The following is a 23209-nucleotide window of genomic DNA, read 5'->3' as shown; positions in this document are numbered from 1 at the left end:
ACATATCGATATGGACCTTACGATGTGGTATCCACCTTGACAAAAGTATGTATTGTGTGAAAGTCCAAAACCACAGTGAATTTCTTTTCAGCCAACACTGTCTTTTTGAAAGGTTTGCTGCCCCGTGTGAGGACCAAACTCACGACCTTCAGATTATGAGACTGACACGCTACCTACTGCGCTAACGAGACCCTTCTTAAAAAATGTCCAAAATTAAGAAAAAAAATATCGATACCGAACGTCAGATTTTTACAGTGATGTTGAAACCACCGTGCCAAAATGTATGTATGGTCTGAAATTCGACAAATCCTGAGAAAAAAAGATTGATTTCATTCTAAAGTAATACATATCGATATGGACCTTACGATGTGGTATCCACCTTGACAAAAGTATGTATTGTGTGAAAGTCCAAAACCACAGTGAATTCCTTTTCAGCCAACACTGTCTTTTTGAAAGGTTTGCTGCCCCGTGTGAGGATCGAACTCACGACCTTCAGATTATGAGACTGACGCGCTACCTACTGAGCTAACGAGGCCCTTCTTGCAAATTTCCACAAGAGAAAAAATTATATATTGATACCAATCTTCAGATTTTGACAGTGATGTTGAAACCACCGTGCCAAAATGTATGTATCGTCTGAAATTCGACAACCCCTGAGAAAAAAAGATTGATTTCATTCTAAAGTAATACATATCGATATGGACCTTACGATGTGGTATCCACCTTGACAAAAGTATGTATTGTGTGAAAGTCCAAAATGAGAGTGAATTCATTTTCACTTCATCTTCAGCCAACACTGTCTTTTTGAAAGGTTTGCTGCCCCGTGTGAGGATCGAACTCACGACCTTCAGATTATGAGACTGACGCGCTACCTACTGCGCTAACGAGGCCCTTCTTGCAAAAATATCCCAAATGAAGAAAAAAAATATCGATACCGAACTTCAGATTTTTACAGTGATGTTGAAACCACCGTGCCAAAATGTATGTATCGTCTGAAATTCGACAACCCCTGAGAAAAAAATATTGATTTCATTCTAAAGTAATACATATCGATATGGACCTTACGATGTGGTATCCACCTTGACAAAAGTATGTATTGTGTGAAAGTCCAAAATGAGAGTGAATTCCTTTTCACTTCATCTTCAGCCAACACTGTCTTTTTGAAAGGTTTGCTGCCCCGTGTGAGGATCGAACTCACGACCTTCAGATTATGAGACTGACACGCTACCTACTGCGCTAACGAGGCCCTTCTTTGAAAAATATCCAAAAAGACGAAAAATAAATATCAATACCGAACTTCAGATTTTTACAGTGATGTTGAAACCACCGTGCCAAAATGTATGTATCGTCTGAAATTCGACAACCCCCGAGAAAAAAGATTGATTTCATTCTAAAGTAATACATATCGATATGGACCTTACGATGTGGTATCCACCTTGACAAAAGTATGTATTGTGTGAAAGTCCAAAACAACAGTGAATTCATTTTCAGCCAACACTGTCTTTTTGAAAGGTTGGCTGCCCCGTGTGAGGATCGAACTCACGACCTTCAGATTATGAGACTGACACGCTACCTACTGCGCTAACGAGACCCTTCTTAAAAAAATGTCCAAAATTAAGAAAAAAAATATCGATACCGAACGTCAGATTTTTACAGTGATGTTGAAACCACCGTGCCAAAATGTATGTATCGTCTGAAATTCGACAACCCCTGAGAAAAAAAGATTGATTTCATTCTAAAGTAATACATATCGATATGGACCTTACGATGTGGTATCCACCTTGACAAAAGTGTGTATTGTGTGAAAGTCCAAAACAACAGTGAATTCATTTTCACTTCATCTTCAGCCAACACTGTCTTTTTGAAAGGTTTGCTGCCCCGTGTGAGGATCGAACTCACGACCTTCAGATTATGAGACTGACACGCTACCTACTGCGCTAACGAGGCCCTTCTTGCAAAAATATCCAAAAAGACGAAAAAAAAATATCGATACCGAACTTCAGATTTTTACAGTGATGTTGAAACCACCGTGCCAAAATGTATGTATGGTCTGAAATTCTACAACCCCTGAGACAAAAAGATTGATTTCATTCTAAAGTAATACATATTGATATGGACGTTACGATCTGGTATCCACCTTGACAAAAGTATGTATTGTGTGAAAGTCCAAAACCACAGTGAATTCCTTTTCAGCCAACACTGTCTTTTTGAAAGGTTTGCTGCCCCGTGTGAGGATCGAACTCACGACCTTCAGATTATGAGACTGACGCGCTACCTACTGCGCTAACGAGGCCCTTCTTAAAAAAATATCCTAAATGTAAGAAAAAAATATCGATACCGAACGTCAGATTTTTACAGTGATGTTGAAACCACCGTGCCAAAATGTATGTATGGTCTGAAATTCGACAACCCCTGAGAAAAAAAGATTGATTTCATTCTAAAGTAATACATATCGATATGGACCTTACGATGTGGTATCCACCTTGACAAAAGTATGTATTGTGTGAAAGTCCAAAACCACAGTGAATTCACTTTTCAGCCAACACTGTCTTTTTGAAAGGTTTGCTGCCCCGTGTGAGGATCGAACTCACGACCTTCAGATTATGAGACTGACGCGCTACCTACTGCGCTAACGAGGCCCTTCTTGCAAAAATATCCAAAAAAAAAAAAAATATTGATACCAACTTCAGATTTTGACAGTGATGTTGAAACCACCGTGCCAAAATGTATGTATGGTCTGAAATTCGACAACCCCTGAGAAAAAAAGATTGATTTCATTCTAAAGTAATACATATCGATATGGACCTTACGATGTGGTATCCACCTTGACAAAAGTATGTATTGTGTGAAAGTCCAAAACAACAGTGAATTCATTTTCACTTCATCTTCAGCCAACACTGTCTTTTTGAAAGGTTTGCTGCCCCGTGTGAGGATCGAACTCACGACCTTCAGATTATGAGACTGACGCGCTACCTACTGCGCTAACGAGGCCCTTCTTGCAAAAATATCCAAAATGAAAAAAAAATATTGATACCAAACTTCAGATTTTGACAGTGATGTTGAAACCACCATGCCAAAATGTATGTATGGTCTGAAATTCGACAACCCCTGAGAAAAAAAGATTGATTTCATTCTAAAGTAATACATATCGATATGGACCTTACGATGTGGTATCCACCTTGACAAAAGTATGTATTGTGTGAAAGTCCAAAACAAGAGAGAATTCCTTTTCACTTCATCTTCAGCCAACACTGTCTTTTTGGAAGGTTTGCTGCCCCGTGTGAGGATCGAACTCACGACCTTCAGATTATGAGACTGACGCGCTACCTACTGCGCTAACGAGGCCCTTCTTGCAAAAATATCCAAAAAGAAGAAAAAAAATATCGATACCGAACTTCAGATTTTTACAGTGATGTTGAAACCACCGTGCCAAAATGTATGTATGGTCTGAAATTCGACAACCCCTGAGACAAAAAGATTGATTTCATTCTAAAGTAATACATATCGATATGGACCTTACGATGTGGTATCCACCTTGACAAAAGTATGTATTGTTTGAAAGTCCAAAATGACAGTGAATTCATTTTCAGCCAACACTGTCTTTTTGAAAGGTTTGCTGCCCCGTGTGAGGATCGAACTCACGACCTTCAGATTATGAGACTGACGCGCTACCTACTGCGCTAACGAGGCCCTTCTTGCAAATTTCCCCAAAAGGAAAAAAAATATCGATACCGAACGTCAGATTTTTACAGTGATGTTGAAACCACCGTGCCAAAATGTATGTATGGTCTGAAATTCGACAACCCCTGAGAAAAAAATATTGATTTCATTCTAAAGTAATACATATCGATATGGACCTTACGATGTGGTATCCACCTTGACAAAAGTATGTATTGTGTGAAAGTCCAAAATGACAGTGAATTCCTTTTCAGCCAACATTGTCTTTTTGAAAGGTTTGCTGCCCCATGTGAGGATCGAACTCACGACCTTCAGATAATGAGACTGACACGCTACCTACTGCGCTAACGAAGCCCTTCTTGCAAAAATATCCCAAATGAAGAAAAAAATATCGATACCGAACGTCAGATTTTTACAGTGATGTTGAAACCACCGTGCCAAAATGTATGTATGGTCTGAAATTCTACAACCCCAGAGACAAAAAGATTGATTTCATTCTAAAGTAATACATATTGATATGGACCTTACGATGTGGTATCCACCTTGACAAAAGTATGTATTGTGTGAAAGTCCAAAACACAGTGAATTCATTTTCACTTCATCTTCAGCCAACACTGTCTTTTTGAAAGGTTTGCTGCCCCGTGTGAGGATCGAACTCACGACCTTCAGATTATGAGACTGACGCGCTACCTACTGCGCTAACGAGGCCCTTCTTGCAAAAATATCCAAAAAGAAGAAGAAAAAATATCGATACCGAACTTCAGATTTTTACAGTGATGTTGAAACCACCGTGCCAAAATGTATGTATGGTCTGAAATTCTACAACCCCTGAGAAAAAAAGATTGATTTCATTCTAAAGTAATACATATCGATATGGACCTTACGATGTGGTATCCACCTTGACAAAAGTGTGTATTGTGTGAAAGTCCAAAACAACAGTGAATTCATTTTCAGCCAACACTGTCTTTTTGAAAGGTTTGCTGCCCCGTGTGAGGATCGAACTCACGACCTTCAGATTATGAGACTGACGCGCTACCTACTGCGCTAACGAGGCCCTTCTTGCAAAAATATCCAAAATGAAGAAAAAAATATCGATTCCCGAACGTCAGATTTTTACAGTGATGTTGAAACCACCGTGCCAAAATGTCTGTATCGTCTGAAATTCGACAACCCCTGAGAAAAAAAGATTGATTTCATTCTAAAGTAATACATATCGATATGGCCCTTAAGATGTGGTATCCACCTTGACAAAAGTTTGTATTGTGTGAAAGTCCAAAACAACAGTGAATTCATTTTCACTTCATCTTCAGCCAACACTGTGTTTTTGAAAGGTTTGCTGCCCCGTGTGAGGATCGAACTCACGACCTTCAGATTATGAGACTGACGCGCTACCTACTGCGCTAACGAGGCCCTTCTTGCAAAAATATCCCAAATGAAAAAAAAAATATCGATACCGAACGTCAGATTTTTACAGTGATGTTGAAACCACCGTGCCAAAATGTATGTATCGTCTGAAATTCGACAACCCCTGAGAAAAAAAGTATTGATTTCATTCTAAAGTAATACATATCGATATGGCCCTTAAGATGTGGTATCCACCTTGACAAAAGTATGTATTGTGTGAAAGTCTAAAACAACAGTGAATTCATTTTCACCTCATCTTCAGGCAACACTGTCTTTTTGAAAGGTTTGCTGCCCCGTGTGAGGATCGAACTCACGACCTTCAGATTATGAGACTGACGCGCTACCTACTGCGCTAACGAGGCCCTTCTTGCAAAAATATCCAAAATGAAGAAAAAAATATCGATACCGAACGTCAGATTTTTACAGTGATGTTGAAACCACCGTGCCAAAATTTATGTATGGTCTGAAATTCGACAAACCCTGAGAAAAAAAGATTGATTTCATTCTAAAGTAATACATATCGATATGGACCTTACGATGTGGTATCCACCTTGACAAAAGTATGTATTGTGTGAAAGTCCAAAACGAGAGAGAATTCCTTTTCAGCCAACACTGTCTTTTTGAAAGGTTTGCTGCACCGTGTGAGGATCGAACTCACGACCTTCAGATTATGAGACTGACACGCTACCTACTGCGCTAACGAGGCCCTTCTTGCAAATTTCCCCAAAAGGAAAAAAAATATCGATACCGAACGTCAGATTTTTACAGTGATGTTGAAACCACCGTGCCAAAATGTATGTATGGTCTGAAATTCGACAACCCCTGAGAAAAAAGATTGATTTCATTCTAAAGTAATACATATCGATATGGACCTTAAGATGTGGTATCCACCTTGACAAAAGTATGTATTGTGTGAAAGTCCAAAATGACAGTGAATTCATTTTCAGCCAACACTGTCTTTTTGAAAGGTTTGCTGCCCCGTGTGAGGATCGAACTCACGACCTTCAGATTATGAGACTGACGCGCTACCTACTGCGCTAACGAGGCCCTTCTTGCGAAAATATCCAAAATGAAGAAAAAAATATCGATACCGAACGTCAGATTTTTACAGTGATGTTGAAACCACCGTGCCAAAATGTATGTATCGTCTGAAATTCGACAACCCCTGAGAAAAAAAGATTGATTTCATTCTAAAGTAATACATATCGATATGGACCTTACGATGTGGTATCCACCTTGACAAAAGTATGTATTGTGTGAAAGTCCAAAACAACAGTGAATTCATTTTCACTTCATCTTCAGCCAACACTGTCTTTTTGAAAGGTTTGCTGCCCCGTGTGAGGATCGAACTCACGACCTTCAGATTATGAGACTGACGCGCTACCTACTGCGCTAACGAGGCCCTTCTTGCAAAAATATCCCAAATGAAGAAAAAAATATCGATACCGAACGTCAGATTTTTACAGTGATGTTGAAACCACCGTGCCAAAATGTATGTATGGTCTGAAATTCGACAACCCCTGAGAAAAAAGATTGATTTCATTCTAAAGTAATACATATCGATATGGACCTTACGATGTGGTATCCACCTTGACAAAAGTTTGTATTGTGTGAAAGTCCAAACAACAGTGAATTCATTTTCAGCCAACACTGTCTTTTTGAAAGGTTTGCTGCCCCGTGTGAGGATCGAACTCACGACCTTCAGATTATGAGACTGACGCGCTACCTACTGCGCTAACGAGGCCCTTCTTGCAAATTTCCCCAAAAGAAAAAATTATATATTGATACCAAACTTCAGATTTTGACAGTGATGTTGAAACCACCGTGCCAAAATGTATGTATGGTCTGAAATTCGACAACCCCTGAGAAAAAAAGATTGATTTCATTCTAAAGTAATACATATCGATATGGACCTTACGATGTGGTATCCACCTTGACAAAAGTATGTATTGTGTGAAAGTCCAAAACAAGAGAGAATTCCTTTTCACTTCATCTTCAGCCAACACTGTCTTTTTGGAAGGTTTGCTGCCCCGTGTGAGGATCGAACTCACGACCTTCAGATTATGAGACTGACGCGCTACCTACTGCGCTAACGAGGCTCTTCTTGCAAAAATATCCCAAATGAAGAAAAAAATATCGATACCGAACTTCAGATTTTTACAGTGACGTTGAAACCACCGTGCCAAAATGTCTGTATCGTCTGAAATTCGACAACCCCTGAGAAAAAAAAGATTGATTTCATTCTAAAGTAATACATATCGATATGGACCTTACAATTTGGTACCCACCTTGACAAAAGTGTGTATTGTGTGAAAGTCCAAAACAAGAGTGAATTCCTTTTCACTTCAGCCAACACTATCTTTTTGAAAGGTTTGCTGCCCCATGTGAGGATCGAACTCACGACCTTCAGATTATGAGACTGACGCGCTACCTACTGCGCTAACGAGGCCCTTCTTGCAAAAATATACAAAAAGACGAAAAAAATATCGATACCGAACTTCAGATTTTTACAGTGATGTTGAAACCACCGTGCCAAAATGTATGTATCGTCTGAAATTCGACAACCCCTGAGAAAAAAAGATTGATTTCATTCTAAAGTAATACATATCGATATGGACCTTACGATGTGGTATCCACCTTGACAAAAGTATGTATTGTGTGAAAGTCGAAAATGACAGTGAATTCATTTTCACTTCATCTTCAGCCAACACTGTGTTTTTGAAAGCTTTGCTGCCCCGTGTGAGGATCGAACTCACGACCTTCAGATTATGAGACTGACGCGCTACCTACTGCGCTAACGAGGCCCTTCTTGCAATTTTCCCCAAAAGAAAAAATTATATATTGATACCAAACTTCAGATTTTGACAGTGATGTTGAAACCACCATGCCAAAATGTATGTATGGTCTGAAATTCGACAACCCCTGAGAAAAAAAGATTGATTTAATTCTAAAGTAATACATATCGATATGGACCTTAAGATGTGGTATCCACCTTGACAAAAGTATGTATTGTGTGAAAGTCCAAGATGACAGTGAATTCATTTTCAGCCAACACTGTCTTTTTGAAAGCTTTGCTGCCCCGTGTGAGGATCGAACTCACGACCTTCAGATTATGAGACTGACGCGCTACCTACTGCGCTAACGAGGCCCTTCTTGCAAAAATATACAAAAAGACGAAAAAAATATCGATACCGAACTTCAGATTTTTACAGTGATGTTGAAACCACCGTGCCAAAATGTATGTATCGTCTGAAATTCGACAACCCCTGAGAAAAAAAGATTGATTTCATTCTAAAGTAATACATATCGATATGGACCTTACGATGTGGTATCCACCTTGACAAAAGTATGTATTGTGTGAAAGTCCAAAATGACAGTGAATTCATTTTCACTTCATCTTCAGCCAACACTGTCTTTTTGGAAGGTTTGCTGCCCCGTGTGAGGATCGAACTCACGACCTTCAGATTATGAGACTGACTCGCTACCTACTGCGCTAACGAGGCTCTTCTTGCAAAAATATCCCAAATGAAAAAAAAAATATCGATACCGAACGTCAGATTTTTACAGTGATGTTGAAACCACCGTGCCAAAATGTATGTATGGTCTGAAATTCGACAACCCCTGAGAAAAAAAGATTGATTTCATTCTAAAGTAATACATATCGATATGGACCTTACGATGTGGTATCCACCTTGACAAAAGTATGTATTGTGTGAAAGTCCAAAACCACAGTGAATTCCTTTTCAGCCAACACTGTCTTTTTGAAAGGTTGCTGCCCCGTGTGAGGATAGAACTCACGACCTTCAGATTATGAGACTGACGCGCTACCTACTGCGCTAACGAGGCCCTTGTTGCAATTTTCCCAAAAGAAAAAATTATATATTGATACCAAACTTCAGATTTTGACAGTGATGTTGAAACCACCGTGCCAAAATGTATGTATCGTCTGAAATTCGACAACCCCTGAGAAAAAAAGATTGATTTCATTCTAAAGTAATACATATCGATATGGACCTTACGATGTGGTATCCACCTTGACAAAAGTATGTATTGTGTGAAAGTCCAAAACAACAGTGAATTCATTTTCACTTCATCTTCAGCCAACACTGTCTTTTTGAAAGGTTTGCTGCCCCGTGTGAGGATCGAACTCACGACCTTCAGATTATGAGACTGACGCGCTACCTACTGCGCTAACGAGGCCCTTCTTGCAAAAATATCCCAAAAAGAAAAAAAAAATATCGATACCGAACGTCAGATTTTTACAGTGATGTTGAAACCACCATGCCAAAATGTATGTATGGTCTGAAATTCGACAACCCCTGAGAAAAAAAGATTGATTTCATTCTAAAGTAATACATATCGATATGGACCTTACGATGTGGTATCCACCTTGACAAAAGTATGTATTGTGTGAAAGTCCAAAACAAGAGAGAATTCCTTTTCACTTCATCTTCAGCCAACACTGTCTTTTTGGAAGGTTTGCTGCCCCGTGTGAGGATCGAACTCACGACCTTCAGATTATGAGACTGACTCGCTACCTACTGCGCTAACGAGGCTCTTCTTGCAAAAATATCCCAAATGAAAAAAAAAATATCGATACCGAACGTCAGATTTTTACAGTGATGTTGAAACCACCGTGCCAAAATGTATGTATTGTCTGAAATTCGACAACCCCTGAGAAAAAAAGATTGATTTCATTCTAAAGTAATACATATCGATATGGACCTTACGATGTGGTATCCACCTTGACAAAAGTATGTATTGTGTGAAAGTCGAAAATGACAGTGAATTCATTTTCACTTCCTTCACACACTGTCTTTTGAAAGGTTTGCTGCCCCGTGTGAGGATCGAACTCACGACCTTCAGATTATGAGACTGACGCGCTACCTACTGCGCTAACGAGGCCCTTCTTGCAAAAAATTCCCAAAAGAAAAAAATTATATATTGATACCAAACTTCAGATTTTGACAGTGATGTTGAAACCACCGTGCCAAAATGTATGTATCGTCTGAAATTCGACAACCCCTGAGAAAAAAAGATTGATTTCATTCTAAAGTAATACATATCGATATGGACCTTACGATGTGGTATCCACCTTGACAAAAGTATGTATTGTGTGAAAGTCCAAAACAACAGTGAATTCATTTTCAGCCAACACTGTCTTTTTGAAAGGTTTGCTGCCCCGTGTGAGGATCGAACTCACGACCTTCAGATTATGAGACTGACACGCTACCTACTGCGCTAACGAGGCCCTTCTTGCAAAAATATCAAAAAAGACGAAAAAAAAATATCGATACCGAACTTCAGATTTTTACAGTGATGTTGAAACCACCGTGCCAAAATGTATGTATGGTCTGAAATTCGACAACCCCTGAGAAAAAAAGATTGATTTCATTCTAAAGTAATACATATCGATATGGACCTTACGATGTGGTATCCACCTTGACAAAAGTATGTATTGTGTGAAAGTCCAAAACAACAGTGAATTCATTTTCACTTCATCTTCAGCCAACACTGTGTTTTTGAAAGCTTTGCTGCCCCGTGTGAGGATCGAACTCACGACCTTCAGATTATGAGACTGACGCGCTACCTACCGCGCTAACGAGGCCCTTGTTGCGATTTTCCCCCAAAAGAAAAAATTATATATTGATACCAAACTTCAGATTTTGACAGTGATGTTGAAACCACCATGCCAAAATGTATGTATGGTCTGAAATTCGACAACCCCTGAGAAAAAAAGATTGATTTCATTCTAAAGTAATACATATCGATATGGACCTTACGATGTGGTATCCACCTTGACAAAAGTATGTATTGTGTGAAAGTCCAAAACAACAGTGAATTCATTTCAGCCAACACTGTCTTTTTGAAAGGTTTGCTGCCCCGTGTGAGGATCGAACTCACGACCTTCAGATTATGAGACTGACGCGCTACCTACTGCGCTAACGAGGCCCTTCTTGCAAAAATATCCAAAAAGAAGAAAAAAAATATCGATACCGAACTTCAGATTTTTACAGTGATGTTGAAACCACCGTGCCAAAATGTATGTATGGTCTGAAATTCGACAACCCCTGAGAAAAAAAGATTGATTTCATTCTAAAGTAATACATATCGATATGGACCTTACGATGTGGTATCCACCTTGACAAAAGTATGTATTGTGTGAAAGTCCAAAACAACAGTGAATTCATTTTCACTTCATCTTCAGCCAACACTGTCTTTTTGAAAGGTTTGCTGCCCCGTGTGAGGATCGAACTCACGACCTTCAGATTATGAGACTGACACGCTACCTACTGCGCTAACGAGGCCCTTCTTCCAAAAATATCCAAAATGAAGAAAAAATATTGATACCGAACGTCAGATTTTTACAGTGATGTTGAAACCACCGTGCCAAAATGTATGTATGGTCTGAAATTCGACAACCCCTGAGAAAAAAGTATTGATTTCATTCTAAAGTAATACATATCGATATGGACCTTACGATGTGGTATCCACCTTGACAAAAGTATGTATTGTGTGAAAGTGAATTCCTTTTCACTTCATCTTCAGCCAACACTGTCTTTTTGAAAGGTTTGCTGCCCCGTGTGAGGATCGAACTCACGACCTTCAGATTATGAGACTGACGCGCTACCTACTGCGCTAACGAGGCCCTTCTTGCAAAAACAGTGATGTTGAAACCACGGTGCCAAAATGTATGTATGGTTTGAAATTCGACAACCCCTGAGTAAAAAAGATGGATTTCATTCTAAAGTAATACATATCGATATGGACCTTACGATGTGGTATCCACCTTGACAAAAGTTTGTATTGTGTGAAAGTCCAAACAACAGTGAATTCATTTTCAGCTTCCTTTTCAGCCAAAACTGTCTTTTTGAAAGGTTTGCTGCCCCATGTGAGGATCGAACTCACGACCTTCAGATTATGAGACTGACGCGCTACCTACTGCGCTAACGAGGCCCTTCTTGCAAAATTCCCCAAAAGAAAAAATTATATATTGATACCAATCTTCAGATTTTGACAGTGATGTTGAAACCACCGTGCCAAAATGTATGTATCGTCTGAAATTCGACAACCCCTGAGAAAAAACGATTGATTTCATTCTAAAGTAATACATATCGATATGGACCTTACGATGTGGTATCCACCTTGACAAAAGTGTGTATTGTGTGAAAGTCCAAAACAACAGTGAATTCATTTTCAGCCAACACTGTCTTTTTGAAAGGTTTGCTGCCCCGTGTGAGGATCGAACTCACGACCTTCAGATTATGAGACTGACGCGCTACCTACTGCGCTAACGAGGCCCTTCTTGCAAAAATATCCAAAATGAAGAAAAAAATATCGATACCGAACTTCAGATTTTTAGAGTGATGTTGAAACCACCGTGCCAAAATGTATGTATGGTCTGAAATTCTACAACCCCTGAGAAAAAAAGATTGATTTCATTCTAAAGTAATACATATCGATATGGACCTTACGATGTGGTATCCACCTTGACAAAAGTATGTATTGTGTGAAAGTCCAAAACGACAGTGAATTCATTTTCACTTCATCTTCAGCCAACACTGTCTTTTTGAAAGGTTTGCTGCCCCGTGTGAGGATCGAACTCACGACCTTCAGATTATGAGACTGACGCGCTACCTACTGCGCTAACGAGGCCCTTCTTGCAAATTTCCCCAAAAGAAAAAATTATATATTGATACCAACCTTCAGATTTTGACAGTGATGTTGAAACCACCGTGCCAAAATGTATGTATGGTCTGAAATTCGACAACCCCTGAGAAAAAAAGATTGATTTCATTCTAAAGTAATACATATCGATATGGACCTTACGATGTGGTATCCACCTTGACAAAAGTATGTATTGTGTGAAAGTCCAAAACAACAGTGAATTCATTTTCAGCCAACACTGTCTTTTTGAAAGGTTTGCTGCCCCGTGTGAGGATCGAACTCACGACCTTCAGATTATGAGACTGACGCGCTACCTACTGCGCTAACGAGGCCCTTCTTGCAAAAATATCCAAAAAAACGAAAAAAAAATATCGATACCGAACTTCAGATTTTTACAGTGATGTTGAAACCACCGTGCCAAAATGTATGTATGGTCTGAAATTCGACAACCCCTGAGAAAAAAAGATTGATTTCATTCTAAAGTAATACATATCGATATGGCCCTTAAGATGTGGTATCCACCTTGACAAAAGTGTGTATTGTGTGAAAGTCCAAAACAACAGTGAATTCATTTTCACTTCATCTTCAGCCAACACTGTCTTTTTGAAAGGTTTGCTGCCCCGTGTGAGGATCGAACTCACGACCTTCAGATTATGAGACTGACGCGCTACCTACTGCGCTAACGAGGCCCTTCTTGCAAAAATATCCAAATGAAGAAAAAAATATTGATACCGAACGCCAGATTTTTACAGTGATGTTGAAACCACCGTACCAAAATGTATGTATGGTCTGAAATTCGACAAACCCTGAGAAAAAAAGATTGATTTCATTCTAAAGTAATACATATCGATATGGACCTTACGATGTGGTATCCACCTTCACAAAAGTGTGTATTGTGTGAAAGTCCAAAACAACAGTGAATTCATTTTCACTTCATCTTCAGCCAACACTGTGTTTTTGAAAGCTTTGCTGCCCCGTGTGAGGATCGAACTCACGACCTTCAGATTATGAGACTGACGCGCTACCTACTGCGCTAACGAGGCCCTTCTTACAAAAATATCCTAAATGATGAAAAAAAATATTGATACCGAACGTCAGATTTTTACAGTGATGTTGAAACCACCGTGCCAAAATGTATGTATGGTCTGAAATTCGACAACCCCTGAGAAAAAAGATTGATTTCATTCTAAAGTAATACATATCGATATGGACCTTACGATGTGGTATCCACCTTGACAAAAGTATGTATTGTGTGAAAGTCCAAAACAACAGTGAATTCATTTTCACTTCATCTTCAAACACTGTCTTTTTGAAAGGTTTGCTGCCCCGTGTGAGGATCGAACTCACGACCTTCAGATTATGAGACTGACGCGCTACCTACTGCGCTAACGAGGCCCTTCTTGCAAAAATATCCAAAATGAAAAAAAAATATCGATACCGAACTTCAGATTTTTACAGTGATGTTGAAACCACCGTGCCAAAATGTATGTATGGTCTGAAATTCGACAACCCCTGAGAAAAAAGATTGATTTCATTCTAAAGTAATACATATCGATATGGACCTTACGATGTGGTATCCACCTTGACAAAAGTATGTATTGTGTGAAAGTCCAAAACAACAGTGAATTCATTTCACTTCATCTTCAGCCAACACTGTCTTTTTGAAAGGTTTGCTGCCCCGTGTGAGGATCGAACTCACGACCTTCAGATTATGAGACTGACGCGCTACCTACTGCGCTAACGAGGCCCTTCTTGCAAAAATATCCCCAAAAGAAAAAAAATATTGATACCAAACTTCAGATTTTTACAGTGATGTTGAAACCACCGTGCCAAAATGTATGTATGGTCTGAAATTCGACAACCCCTGAGAAAAAAAGATTGATTTCATTCTAAAGTAATACATATCGATATGGACCTTAAGATGTGGTATCCACCTTGACAAAAATTTGTATTGTGTGAAAGTCCAAAACAACAGTGAATTCATTTTCACTTCATCTTCAGCCAACACTGTGTTTTTGAAAGGTTTGCTGCCCCGTGTGAGGATCGAACTCACGACCTTCAGATTATGAGACTGACGCGCTACCTACTGCGCTAACGAGGCCCTTCTTGCAAATTTCCCCAAAAGGAAAAAAAATATCGATACCGAACGTCAGATTTTGACAGTGATGTTGAAACCACCGTGCCAAAATGTATGTATGGTCTGAAATTCGACAACCCCTGAGAAAAAAATATTGATTTCATTCTAAAGTAATACATATCGATATGGACCTTACGATGTGGTATCCACCTTGACAAAAGTATGTATTGTGTGAAAGTCCAAAATGAGAGTGAATTCCTTTTCACTTCATCTTCAGCCAACACTGTCTTTTTGAAAGGTTTGCTGCCCCGTGTGAGGATCGAACTCACGACCTTCAGATTATGAGACTGACGCGCTACCTACTGCGCTAACGAGGCCCTTCTTGCAAAAATATCCAAAAAAATTATATTGATACCAAACTTCAACAGTGATGTTGAAACCACGGTGCCAAAATGTATGTATGGTCTGAAATTCGACAACCCCTGAGTCATTCTAAAGTAATACATATCGATATGGACCTTACGATGCAGCGTTGACCAACCCTAAAGTCTCGCGTTCAGGCCAACCCTAGTCTCGACGTGAGCGTTCGAACCCTAACTCGGCTTCGGCAATCTTTAATTATGAGAAATTCGGCCAACCCTAGTCTCGATGGCCCTAACCCTAGTCCCCGTTCGGCCAACCCTAGTCTCGACGTTCGGCCAACCCTAGTCTCGACGTTCGGCCAACCCTAGTCTCGACAACCCTAGTCTCGACGTTCGGCCAACCCTAGTCTCGACGTTCGGCCAACCCTAGTCTCGACGTTCGGCCAACCCTAGTCTCGACGTTCGGCCAACCCTAGTCTCGACGCAGGGTTCGGCCAACCCTACCTTTAAACCTTTAAAGCAAAAGGGCAGGACACATGTTAGCACCACCCTAGTCTCAGCGTTCGGCCAACCCTACCTTTAAACCTTTAAAGCCAAGGGCAGGACACATGTTAGCACCAAGTTGAAACATGGCTAATATCAATCTTTAATAAATTAATTTTCAGATTTTTTACACGGCACACAAAAGTACACTGCATTAACACACACACACCAATGAACATTACATAACAGTCTGCATTAACACACACACACCAATGAACATCACATAACAGTCTGCATTAACACACACACACCAATGAACATTACATAACAGTCTGCATTAACACACACACACCAATGAACATCACATAACAGTCTGCATTAACACACACACACCAATGAACATTACATAACAGTCTGCATTAACACACACACACCAATGAACATCACATAACAGTCTGCATTAACACACACACACCAATGAACATTACATAACAGTCTGCATTAACACACACACACCAATGAACATCACATAACAGTCTGCATTAACACACACACACCAATGAACATTACATAACAGTCTGGAGGGGGGTTGTTTAGGTGGTGTTGGAGGGGGGTTTAGGTGGTGTTGGAGGGGGGTGTTTAGGTGGTGTTGGAGGGGGGTGTTTAGGTGGTGTTGGAGGGGGTGTTTAGGTGGTGTTGGAGGGGGGGTTGGGTTTTGGTGGTGTTGGAGGGGGTTTAGGTGGTGTTGGAGGGGGGGGGTGTTTAGGTGGTGTTGGAGGGGGGGTTGTTTAGGTGGTGTTGGAGAGGGGGGGGTGTTTAGGTGGTGTTGGAGGGGGGTGTTTAGGTGGTGTTGGAGGGTGTTTAGGTGGTGTTGGAGGGGGTTGTTTAGGTGGTGTTGGAGGGGGTGTTTAGGTGGTGTTGGAGGGGGTGTTTAGGTGGTGTTGGAGGGGGTGTTTAGGTGGTGTTGGAGAGGGGGTGTTTAGGTGGTGTTGGAGAGGGGGTTGTTTAGGTGGTGTTGGAGGGGGGTTGTTTAGGTGGTGTTGGAGAGGGGGGTGTTTAGGTGGTGTTGGAGGGGGGTGTTTAGGTGGTGTTGGAGAGGGGGTGTTTAGGTGGTGTTGGAGAGGGGGTGTTTAGGTGGTGTTGGAGGTAGAGCTGTGTCACGTTATTGTTTAGGTGGTTACATTCAGCAACAGATGTATATCTATGTTGTGGTATTTCTATGTAAAGGGACAGGGCTGTTATCTATGTTGTGGTGTTTCTATGTAAAGGGGGGCTGTATATCTATGTTGTGGTGTTTCTATGTAAAGTGACAGGGCTGTTATATGTTGTGGTGTATGTAAAGGGGGGCTGTATATCTATGTTGTGGTGTTTCTATGTAAAGGGACAGGGCTGTATATCTATGTTGTGGTGTTTCTATGTAAAGTGACAGGGCTGTATATCTATGTTGTGGTGTTTCTATGTAAAGGGACAGGGCTGCATATCTATGTTGTGGTATTTCTATGTAAAGTGACAGGGCTGTATATCTATGTTGTGGTGTTTCTATGTAAAGGGACAGGGCTGTATATCTATGTTGTGGTGTTTCTATGTAAAGGGACAGGGCTGTATATCTATGTTGTGGTGTTTCTATGTAAAGGGACAGGGCTGTATCTATGTTGTGGTGTTTCTATGTAAAGGGACAGGGCTGTATCTATGTTGTGGTGTTTCTATGTAAAGTGACAGGGCTGTATATCTATGTTGTGGTATTTCTATGTAAAGGGACAGGGCTGTATATCTATGTTGTGGTGTTTCTATGTAAAGTGACAGGGCTGTATCTATGTTGTGGTGTTTCTATGTAAAGTGACAGGGCTGTATCTATGTTGTGGTGTTTCTATGTAAAGTGACAGGGCTGTATATCTATGTTGTGGTATTTCTATGTAAAGGGACAGGGCTGTATATCTATGTTGTGGTGTTTCTATGTAAAGGACAGGGCTGTATATCTATGTTGTGGTATTTCTATGTAAAGTGACAGGGCTGTATATCTATGTTGTGGTGTTTCTATGTAAAGGGACAGGGCTGTATCTATGTTGTGGTGTTTCTATGTAAAGGGACAGGGCTGTATATCTATGTTGTGGTGTTTCTATGTAAAGGGACAGGGCTGTATATCTATGTTGTGGTGTTTCTATGTAAAGGGACAGGGCTGTATATCTATGTTGTGGTGTTTCTATGTAAAGGGACAGGGCTGTATCTATGTTGTGGTGTTTCTATGTAAAGGGACCCTGGGCTGTATATCTATGTTGTGGTGTTTCTACTGGCCAATAGTGACAGGGCTGCAATCTATGTTGTGGTGTTTCTATGTAAAGGGACAGGGCTGTATCTATGTTGTGGTGTTTCTATGTAGTGACAGGGCTGTATATCTATGTTGTGGTATTTCTATGTAAAGGGACAGGGCTGGTATATCTATGTTGTGGTGTTTCTATGTAAAGACAGGGCTGTATCTATGTTGTGGTGTTTCTATGTAAAGTGACAGGGCTGTATCTATGTTGTGGTGTTTCTATTAAAGATGACAGGGCTGTATATCATGTTGTGGTATTTCTATGTAAGGACAGGGCTGTATATCTATGTTGTGGTGTTTCTATGTAAAGGGACAGGGCTGTATATCTATGTTGTGGTATTTCTATGTAACTGACAGGGCTGTATATCTATGTTGTGGTGTTTCTATGTAAAGGGACAGGGCTGTATCTATGTTGTGGTGTTTCTATGTAAAGGGACAGGGCTGTATATCTATGTTGTGGTATTTCTATTAAAGAACAGGGCTGTATCTATGTTGGGTGTTTCATCCAAAGGGACAGGGCTGCATATCTATGTTGTGGTGTTTCTATTAAAGATCCTGGGGAGACATGGAGGGCTGGAGGACCACTTCCAACGTGGTGCTGTTTGATGAGGTAACAGGAAGTCCACCCGGAGGACATCCTCCCGGAAACCCCCCACCAACCCTGGCCAATGAGTCAGCGTGAAGTCAAGATCCCCGGGAGGCTGGGAAGCTGGAGGTCAGAGTGGCTGTGGCAGATGGGTGGTGCCTGACCCCCAGGTGAACTCTGAGCTCGACCCGATGTTAGAGTTGAAAGGTCAGGAGAACAGGAGAACAGGAAGGCCTTAGCGGTCAGCTCAGCGAGGCAGCTCTCCACGTGGAGAAGGTAGGTGCTGCCACGACCTGGACATAAGAAACACAAACCAAACATTCAACACATTTTACACTATGATAGACATTCAAATAGTTTAGTCGAAGATGCAGGTCAAGACTTAAGACAGGAATGCTGTGTTCATAACCAAGTGGAAGTAGGAATTTAATTCATTAAAGATCCCTGGGAGAGACATCCACTGGAACGCCCCTCCAACTGGTCAATAGTAGTGGGAATTAAAGATCCCTGGGAGAGACATCCACTGGAACGCCCCTCCAACTGGCCAATAGTAGTGGGAATTAAAGATCCCTGGGAGAGACATCCACTGGAACACCCCTCCAACTGGCCAATAGTAGTGGGAATTAAAGATCCCTGGGAGAGACATCCACTGGAACGCCCCTCCAACTGGCCAATAGTAGTGGGAATTAAAGATCCCTGGGAGAGACATCCACTGGAACGCCCCTCCAACTGGCCAATAGTAGTGGGAATTAAAGATCCCTGGGAGAGACATCCACTGGAACGCCCCTCCAACTGGCCAATAGTAGTGGGAATTAAAGATCCCTGGGAGAGACATCCACTGGAACACCCCTCCAACTGGCCAATAGTAGTGGGAATTAAAGATCCCTGGGAGAGACATCCACTGGAACACCCCTCCAACTGGCCAATAGTAGTGGGAATTAAAGATCCCTGGGAGAGACATCCACTGGAACGCCCCTCCAACTGGCCAATAGTAGTGGGAATTAAAGATCCCTGGGAGAGACATCCACTGGAACGCCCCTCCAACTGGCCAATAGTAGTGGGAATTAAAGATCCCTGGGAGAGACATCCACTGGAACGCCCCTCCAACTGGCCAATAGTAGTGGGAATTAAAGATCCCTGGGAGAGAGACATCCACTGGAACGCCCCTCCAACTGGCCAATAGTAGTGGGAATTAAAGATCCCTGGGAGAGACATCCACTGGAACGCCCCTCCAACTGGCCAATAGTAGTGGGAATTAAAGATCCCTGGGAGAGACATCCACTGGAACGCCCCTCCAACTGGCCAATAGTAGTGGGAATTAAAGATCCCTGGGAGAGACATCCACTGGAACGCCCCTCCAACTGGCCAATAGTAGTGGGAATTAAAGATCCCTGGGAGAGACATCCACTGGAACGCCCCTCCAACTGGCCAATAGTAGTGGGAATTAAAGATCCCTGGGAGAGACATCCACTGGAACGCCCCTCCAACTGGCCAATAGTAGTGGGAATTAAAGATCCCTGGGAGAGACATCCACTGGAACGCCCCTCCAACTGGCCAATAGTAGTGGGAATTAAAGATCCCTGGGAGAGACATCCACTGGAACGCCCCTCCAACTGGCCAATAGTAGTGGGAATTAAAGATCCCTGGGGAGAGACATCCACTGGAACGCCCCTCCAACTGGCCAATAGTAGTGGGAATTAAAGATCCCTGGGAGAGACATCCACTGGAACACCCCTCCAACTGGCCAATAGTAGTGGGAATTAAAGATCCCTGGGAGAGACATCCACTGGAACGCCCCTCCAACTGGCCAATAGTAGTGGGAATTAAAGATCCCTGGGAGAGACATCCACTGGAACGCCCCTCCAACTGGCCAATAGTAGTGGGAATTAAAGATCCCTGGGAGAGACATCCACTGGAACGCCCCTCCAACTGGCCAATAGTAGTGGGAATTAAAGATCCCTGGGAGAGACATCCACTGGAACGCCCCTCCAACTGGCCAATAGTAGTGGGAATTAAAGATCCCTGGGAGAGACATCCACTGGAACGCCCCTCCAACTGGCCAATAGTAGTGGGAATTAAAGATCCCTGGGAGAGACATCCACTGGAACGCCCCTCCAACTGGCCAATAGTAGTGGGAATTAAAGATCCCTGGGAGAGACATCCACTGGAACGCCCCTCCAACTGGCCAATAGTAGTGGGAATTAAAGATCCCTGGGAGAGACATCCACTGGAACGCCCCTCCAACTGGCCAATAGTAGTGGGAATTAAAGATCCCTGGGAGAGACATCCACTGGAACGCCCCTCCAACTGGCCAATAGTAGTGGGAATTAAAGATCCCTGGGAGAGACATCCACTGGAACGCCCCTCCAACTGGCCAATAGTAGTGGGAATTAAAGATCCCTGGGAGAGACATCCACTGGAACGCCCCTCCAACTGGCCAATAGTAGTGGGAATTAAAGATCCCTGGGAGAGACATCCACTGGACAATAGTAGTGGGAGACACGAGAGACTCCACTGGAACCCTCCCCTCCCGTGGCCACGACTAGAGTCCCGAATTAAAGACCCTGGGAGAGACATCCACTCCCGAACGACCCATCCAACTCCCTCTAGTAGTGGGAATTAAAGACCCCTCCCGAGACACACTCTACTGGTCCAACGCTTAAAGATCCCCTCCCGTCACCACTGGTCTACCCCAACTCCCTCCCCGTAGTGGGAATTAAAGATCCCTGGGAGAGACATCCACTGGAACACCCTCCAACTGGCCAATAGTAGTGGGAATTAAAGATCCCCTGGGAGAGACATCCACTGGAACGCCTCTCCAACTGGTCAATAGTAGTGGGTCAATTAAAGACCCCTCCCTGGGAGTCACATCCACTGGAACCCCCCTCCCTCCACTGGCGACTAGTAGTGGGAATTCCCGTCACCACGACTCTACAAGATCCTCCCTCCCGTCATCCACTGGAACCCCCTCCAACTGGTCAATAGTAGTGGGAATTAAAGATCCCCCCTCCCGGAGAGACATCCACTGGAACACCCCTCCAACTGGCCAATAGTAGTGGGAATTAAAGATCCCTGGGAGAGACATCCACTGGAACCCCCTCCAACTGGCCAATAGTAGTGGGAATTAAAGATCCCTGGGAGAGACATCCACTGGAACCCCCTCCAACTGGCCAATAGTAGTGGGAATTAAAGATCCCTGGGAGAGACATCCACTGGAACGCCCCTCCAACTGGCCAACGTACTAGTAGTACGACTCTACCCCATTGGACTGGGAGAGACATCCACTGGACCACGCCCCCCCCCTCCCTCTGGCCAATAGTAGTGGGAATTAAAGATCCCCTGGGAGAGACATCCACCCTCCACCAACGACTCTACCCCCCTCCCGTCAACTGGCCAATAGTAGTGGGAATCCCCGTAAAGATCCCCCAAACTGGGAGAGACATCCACTGGAACGACTCCCCCCAACTGGCCAATAGTAGTGGGAATTAAAGACTCCCTGGGAGAGACATCCACTGGAACGACCCCCCCCTCCAACTGGCCAATAGTCCCCTGGGAATTAACCCCCTCCCAATAGTAGTGGGAATTAAAGATCCTCCCCCAACTAGTAGACTCCCAAAGATCCCCTGGGAGAGACATCCACCCTGGAACCACGAACTGGCCAATAGTAGTGGGAATTAAAGATCCCCCCTGGGGTCAGAGACATCCACTGGAACGACCTCCCCAACTGGCCAATAGTAGTGGGAATTAAAGATCCCTGGGAGAGACATCCACTGGAACGACCCCCCCTCCAACTGGCCAATAGTAGTGGGAATTAAAGACTCCCTCCCTCCCTCCAGAGACATCCACCTGGAACGACCCTCCCCTGGCCACCACGTAGTGGGAATTAAAGACCCTACCCCCTCCCTCCCGGACTCCCGGAGACGACATCCACTCCCGACCCCTCCAACTGGCCAATAGTAGTCCCGGAATTAAAGACTCCCCTCCCTCCCGTCATCCACTGGAACGTCCCCTCCAACTGGCCAACCAGTAGTGGGAATCCCTAAACCCTACCCCCTCCCTCCCCCTCCACCACGACTCCCTGGGAGAGACATCCACTGGAACCCCCCTCCAACTGGCCAATAGTAGTGGGAATTAAAGACCCCTCCCGAGAGACATCCACTGGAACCCCCCCTCCCTCCAACGAGTAGTGGGACCACGACACCCCTCCCTCCCTGTAGGGAGAAAGATCCACGACTCTACCCCCTCCCTCTCGTCACCACGACTCTACCCCCTCCCTCCAACCCCCTCCCTCCCTCCACCACGCCAATAGTAGTGGGAATTAAAGATCCCTGGGAGAGACATCCACTGGAACGCCCCTCCAACTGGCCAATCCCCCCCGTCACCACGAATTAAAGATCCCTGGGAGAGACATCCACTGGAACGCCCCTCCCCACCATATCCCTCCCGTAGTGGGAATTAAAGATCCCTGGGAGAGACATCACAGACTCCCTCCAACTGGCCTAGTAGTGGGAACCAAGATCCCTGGGAGACCACGACTCCCCAACTCCCTCCCGTACCAACTCTACCCCCCTCCCCTCCCGTCACCAAGACTCTACCCCCTCCAACTCCCAATAGTAGTGGGAATTAAAGATCCCTGGGAG

The 23209-nt window shown here is 43.0% G+C and overlaps 1 protein-coding gene and 41 non-coding genes across 42 annotated transcripts in view; all 42 read right to left on the bottom strand.

The window, feature by feature from the left end:
* Positions 1–462: 462 nt before the first annotated feature.
* On the bottom strand, positions 463–535 carry trnam-cau (transfer RNA methionine (anticodon CAU)). The gene has a single exon. It is a non-coding gene; the product is annotated as a tRNA-Met (tRNA).
* Positions 536–817: 282 nt separating this feature from the next.
* Positions 818–890, bottom strand: trnam-cau (transfer RNA methionine (anticodon CAU)). The gene has a single exon. It is a non-coding gene; the product is annotated as a tRNA-Met (tRNA).
* A 283-nt stretch (positions 891–1173) lies between these two features.
* trnam-cau (transfer RNA methionine (anticodon CAU)) lies at positions 1174–1246 on the bottom strand. Its single transcript has one exon. It is a non-coding gene; the product is annotated as a tRNA-Met (tRNA).
* Positions 1247–1518: 272 nt separating this feature from the next.
* trnam-cau (transfer RNA methionine (anticodon CAU)) lies at positions 1519–1591 on the bottom strand. Its single transcript has one exon. It is a non-coding gene; the product is annotated as a tRNA-Met (tRNA).
* A 283-nt stretch (positions 1592–1874) lies between these two features.
* trnam-cau (transfer RNA methionine (anticodon CAU)) lies at positions 1875–1947 on the bottom strand. Its single transcript has one exon. It is a non-coding gene; the product is annotated as a tRNA-Met (tRNA).
* A 273-nt stretch (positions 1948–2220) lies between these two features.
* On the bottom strand, positions 2221–2293 carry trnam-cau (transfer RNA methionine (anticodon CAU)). Its single transcript has one exon. It is a non-coding gene; the product is annotated as a tRNA-Met (tRNA).
* Positions 2294–2566: 273 nt separating this feature from the next.
* On the bottom strand, positions 2567–2639 carry trnam-cau (transfer RNA methionine (anticodon CAU)). Its single transcript has one exon. It is a non-coding gene; the product is annotated as a tRNA-Met (tRNA).
* Positions 2640–2918: 279 nt separating this feature from the next.
* trnam-cau (transfer RNA methionine (anticodon CAU)) lies at positions 2919–2991 on the bottom strand. Its single transcript has one exon. It is a non-coding gene; the product is annotated as a tRNA-Met (tRNA).
* A 281-nt stretch (positions 2992–3272) lies between these two features.
* On the bottom strand, positions 3273–3345 carry trnam-cau (transfer RNA methionine (anticodon CAU)). Its single transcript has one exon. It is a non-coding gene; the product is annotated as a tRNA-Met (tRNA).
* A 272-nt stretch (positions 3346–3617) lies between these two features.
* Positions 3618–3690, bottom strand: trnam-cau (transfer RNA methionine (anticodon CAU)). The gene has a single exon. It is a non-coding gene; the product is annotated as a tRNA-Met (tRNA).
* Positions 3691–4313: 623 nt separating this feature from the next.
* On the bottom strand, positions 4314–4386 carry trnam-cau (transfer RNA methionine (anticodon CAU)). The gene has a single exon. It is a non-coding gene; the product is annotated as a tRNA-Met (tRNA).
* A 273-nt stretch (positions 4387–4659) lies between these two features.
* trnam-cau (transfer RNA methionine (anticodon CAU)) lies at positions 4660–4732 on the bottom strand. The gene has a single exon. It is a non-coding gene; the product is annotated as a tRNA-Met (tRNA).
* Positions 4733–5015: 283 nt separating this feature from the next.
* trnam-cau (transfer RNA methionine (anticodon CAU)) lies at positions 5016–5088 on the bottom strand. The gene has a single exon. It is a non-coding gene; the product is annotated as a tRNA-Met (tRNA).
* A 283-nt stretch (positions 5089–5371) lies between these two features.
* trnam-cau (transfer RNA methionine (anticodon CAU)) lies at positions 5372–5444 on the bottom strand. The gene has a single exon. It is a non-coding gene; the product is annotated as a tRNA-Met (tRNA).
* A 612-nt stretch (positions 5445–6056) lies between these two features.
* trnam-cau (transfer RNA methionine (anticodon CAU)) lies at positions 6057–6129 on the bottom strand. The gene has a single exon. It is a non-coding gene; the product is annotated as a tRNA-Met (tRNA).
* A 282-nt stretch (positions 6130–6411) lies between these two features.
* trnam-cau (transfer RNA methionine (anticodon CAU)) lies at positions 6412–6484 on the bottom strand. Its single transcript has one exon. It is a non-coding gene; the product is annotated as a tRNA-Met (tRNA).
* A 269-nt stretch (positions 6485–6753) lies between these two features.
* On the bottom strand, positions 6754–6826 carry trnam-cau (transfer RNA methionine (anticodon CAU)). The gene has a single exon. It is a non-coding gene; the product is annotated as a tRNA-Met (tRNA).
* Positions 6827–7108: 282 nt separating this feature from the next.
* On the bottom strand, positions 7109–7181 carry trnam-cau (transfer RNA methionine (anticodon CAU)). The gene has a single exon. It is a non-coding gene; the product is annotated as a tRNA-Met (tRNA).
* A 277-nt stretch (positions 7182–7458) lies between these two features.
* Positions 7459–7531, bottom strand: trnam-cau (transfer RNA methionine (anticodon CAU)). The gene has a single exon. It is a non-coding gene; the product is annotated as a tRNA-Met (tRNA).
* A 282-nt stretch (positions 7532–7813) lies between these two features.
* trnam-cau (transfer RNA methionine (anticodon CAU)) lies at positions 7814–7886 on the bottom strand. The gene has a single exon. It is a non-coding gene; the product is annotated as a tRNA-Met (tRNA).
* A 271-nt stretch (positions 7887–8157) lies between these two features.
* Positions 8158–8230, bottom strand: trnam-cau (transfer RNA methionine (anticodon CAU)). Its single transcript has one exon. It is a non-coding gene; the product is annotated as a tRNA-Met (tRNA).
* A 282-nt stretch (positions 8231–8512) lies between these two features.
* On the bottom strand, positions 8513–8585 carry trnam-cau (transfer RNA methionine (anticodon CAU)). Its single transcript has one exon. It is a non-coding gene; the product is annotated as a tRNA-Met (tRNA).
* A 270-nt stretch (positions 8586–8855) lies between these two features.
* Positions 8856–8928, bottom strand: trnam-cau (transfer RNA methionine (anticodon CAU)). Its single transcript has one exon. It is a non-coding gene; the product is annotated as a tRNA-Met (tRNA).
* Positions 8929–9209: 281 nt separating this feature from the next.
* Positions 9210–9282, bottom strand: trnam-cau (transfer RNA methionine (anticodon CAU)). Its single transcript has one exon. It is a non-coding gene; the product is annotated as a tRNA-Met (tRNA).
* A 283-nt stretch (positions 9283–9565) lies between these two features.
* trnam-cau (transfer RNA methionine (anticodon CAU)) lies at positions 9566–9638 on the bottom strand. Its single transcript has one exon. It is a non-coding gene; the product is annotated as a tRNA-Met (tRNA).
* Positions 9639–9914: 276 nt separating this feature from the next.
* On the bottom strand, positions 9915–9987 carry trnam-cau (transfer RNA methionine (anticodon CAU)). The gene has a single exon. It is a non-coding gene; the product is annotated as a tRNA-Met (tRNA).
* A 273-nt stretch (positions 9988–10260) lies between these two features.
* trnam-cau (transfer RNA methionine (anticodon CAU)) lies at positions 10261–10333 on the bottom strand. The gene has a single exon. It is a non-coding gene; the product is annotated as a tRNA-Met (tRNA).
* A 284-nt stretch (positions 10334–10617) lies between these two features.
* trnam-cau (transfer RNA methionine (anticodon CAU)) lies at positions 10618–10690 on the bottom strand. Its single transcript has one exon. It is a non-coding gene; the product is annotated as a tRNA-Met (tRNA).
* A 271-nt stretch (positions 10691–10961) lies between these two features.
* Positions 10962–11034, bottom strand: trnam-cau (transfer RNA methionine (anticodon CAU)). Its single transcript has one exon. It is a non-coding gene; the product is annotated as a tRNA-Met (tRNA).
* Positions 11035–11317: 283 nt separating this feature from the next.
* trnam-cau (transfer RNA methionine (anticodon CAU)) lies at positions 11318–11390 on the bottom strand. Its single transcript has one exon. It is a non-coding gene; the product is annotated as a tRNA-Met (tRNA).
* A 268-nt stretch (positions 11391–11658) lies between these two features.
* Positions 11659–11731, bottom strand: trnam-cau (transfer RNA methionine (anticodon CAU)). The gene has a single exon. It is a non-coding gene; the product is annotated as a tRNA-Met (tRNA).
* A 235-nt stretch (positions 11732–11966) lies between these two features.
* Positions 11967–12039, bottom strand: trnam-cau (transfer RNA methionine (anticodon CAU)). The gene has a single exon. It is a non-coding gene; the product is annotated as a tRNA-Met (tRNA).
* A 271-nt stretch (positions 12040–12310) lies between these two features.
* On the bottom strand, positions 12311–12383 carry trnam-cau (transfer RNA methionine (anticodon CAU)). Its single transcript has one exon. It is a non-coding gene; the product is annotated as a tRNA-Met (tRNA).
* A 282-nt stretch (positions 12384–12665) lies between these two features.
* Positions 12666–12738, bottom strand: trnam-cau (transfer RNA methionine (anticodon CAU)). Its single transcript has one exon. It is a non-coding gene; the product is annotated as a tRNA-Met (tRNA).
* Positions 12739–13009: 271 nt separating this feature from the next.
* trnam-cau (transfer RNA methionine (anticodon CAU)) lies at positions 13010–13082 on the bottom strand. Its single transcript has one exon. It is a non-coding gene; the product is annotated as a tRNA-Met (tRNA).
* A 284-nt stretch (positions 13083–13366) lies between these two features.
* Positions 13367–13439, bottom strand: trnam-cau (transfer RNA methionine (anticodon CAU)). The gene has a single exon. It is a non-coding gene; the product is annotated as a tRNA-Met (tRNA).
* A 281-nt stretch (positions 13440–13720) lies between these two features.
* Positions 13721–13793, bottom strand: trnam-cau (transfer RNA methionine (anticodon CAU)). The gene has a single exon. It is a non-coding gene; the product is annotated as a tRNA-Met (tRNA).
* A 279-nt stretch (positions 13794–14072) lies between these two features.
* Positions 14073–14145, bottom strand: trnam-cau (transfer RNA methionine (anticodon CAU)). The gene has a single exon. It is a non-coding gene; the product is annotated as a tRNA-Met (tRNA).
* Positions 14146–14424: 279 nt separating this feature from the next.
* Positions 14425–14497, bottom strand: trnam-cau (transfer RNA methionine (anticodon CAU)). The gene has a single exon. It is a non-coding gene; the product is annotated as a tRNA-Met (tRNA).
* A 281-nt stretch (positions 14498–14778) lies between these two features.
* trnam-cau (transfer RNA methionine (anticodon CAU)) lies at positions 14779–14851 on the bottom strand. Its single transcript has one exon. It is a non-coding gene; the product is annotated as a tRNA-Met (tRNA).
* Positions 14852–15131: 280 nt separating this feature from the next.
* Positions 15132–15204, bottom strand: trnam-cau (transfer RNA methionine (anticodon CAU)). The gene has a single exon. It is a non-coding gene; the product is annotated as a tRNA-Met (tRNA).
* Positions 15205–18656: 3452 nt separating this feature from the next.
* Positions 18657–23209, bottom strand: part of smcr8b (Smith-Magenis syndrome chromosome region, candidate 8b) — a 28529-nt gene continuing 23976 nt past the window's right edge. The window contains exon 7 of the mRNA XM_052515440.1: positions 18657–18862. Coding sequence (XP_052371400.1) covers positions 18657–18862 — 206 coding nt within the window. The remainder of the gene's footprint in view (positions 18863–23209) is intronic.

Source organism: Oncorhynchus keta, unplaced genomic scaffold, assembly GCF_023373465.1.
Source record: "Oncorhynchus keta strain PuntledgeMale-10-30-2019 unplaced genomic scaffold, Oket_V2 Un_scaffold_2576_pilon_pilon, whole genome shotgun sequence".
NCBI classification, from domain to species: Eukaryota; Metazoa; Chordata; class Actinopteri; order Salmoniformes; family Salmonidae; genus Oncorhynchus; species Oncorhynchus keta.
Note: the sequence above shows the minus strand (reverse complement) of the source record. Positions and strands in the feature narration are given on the sequence as shown.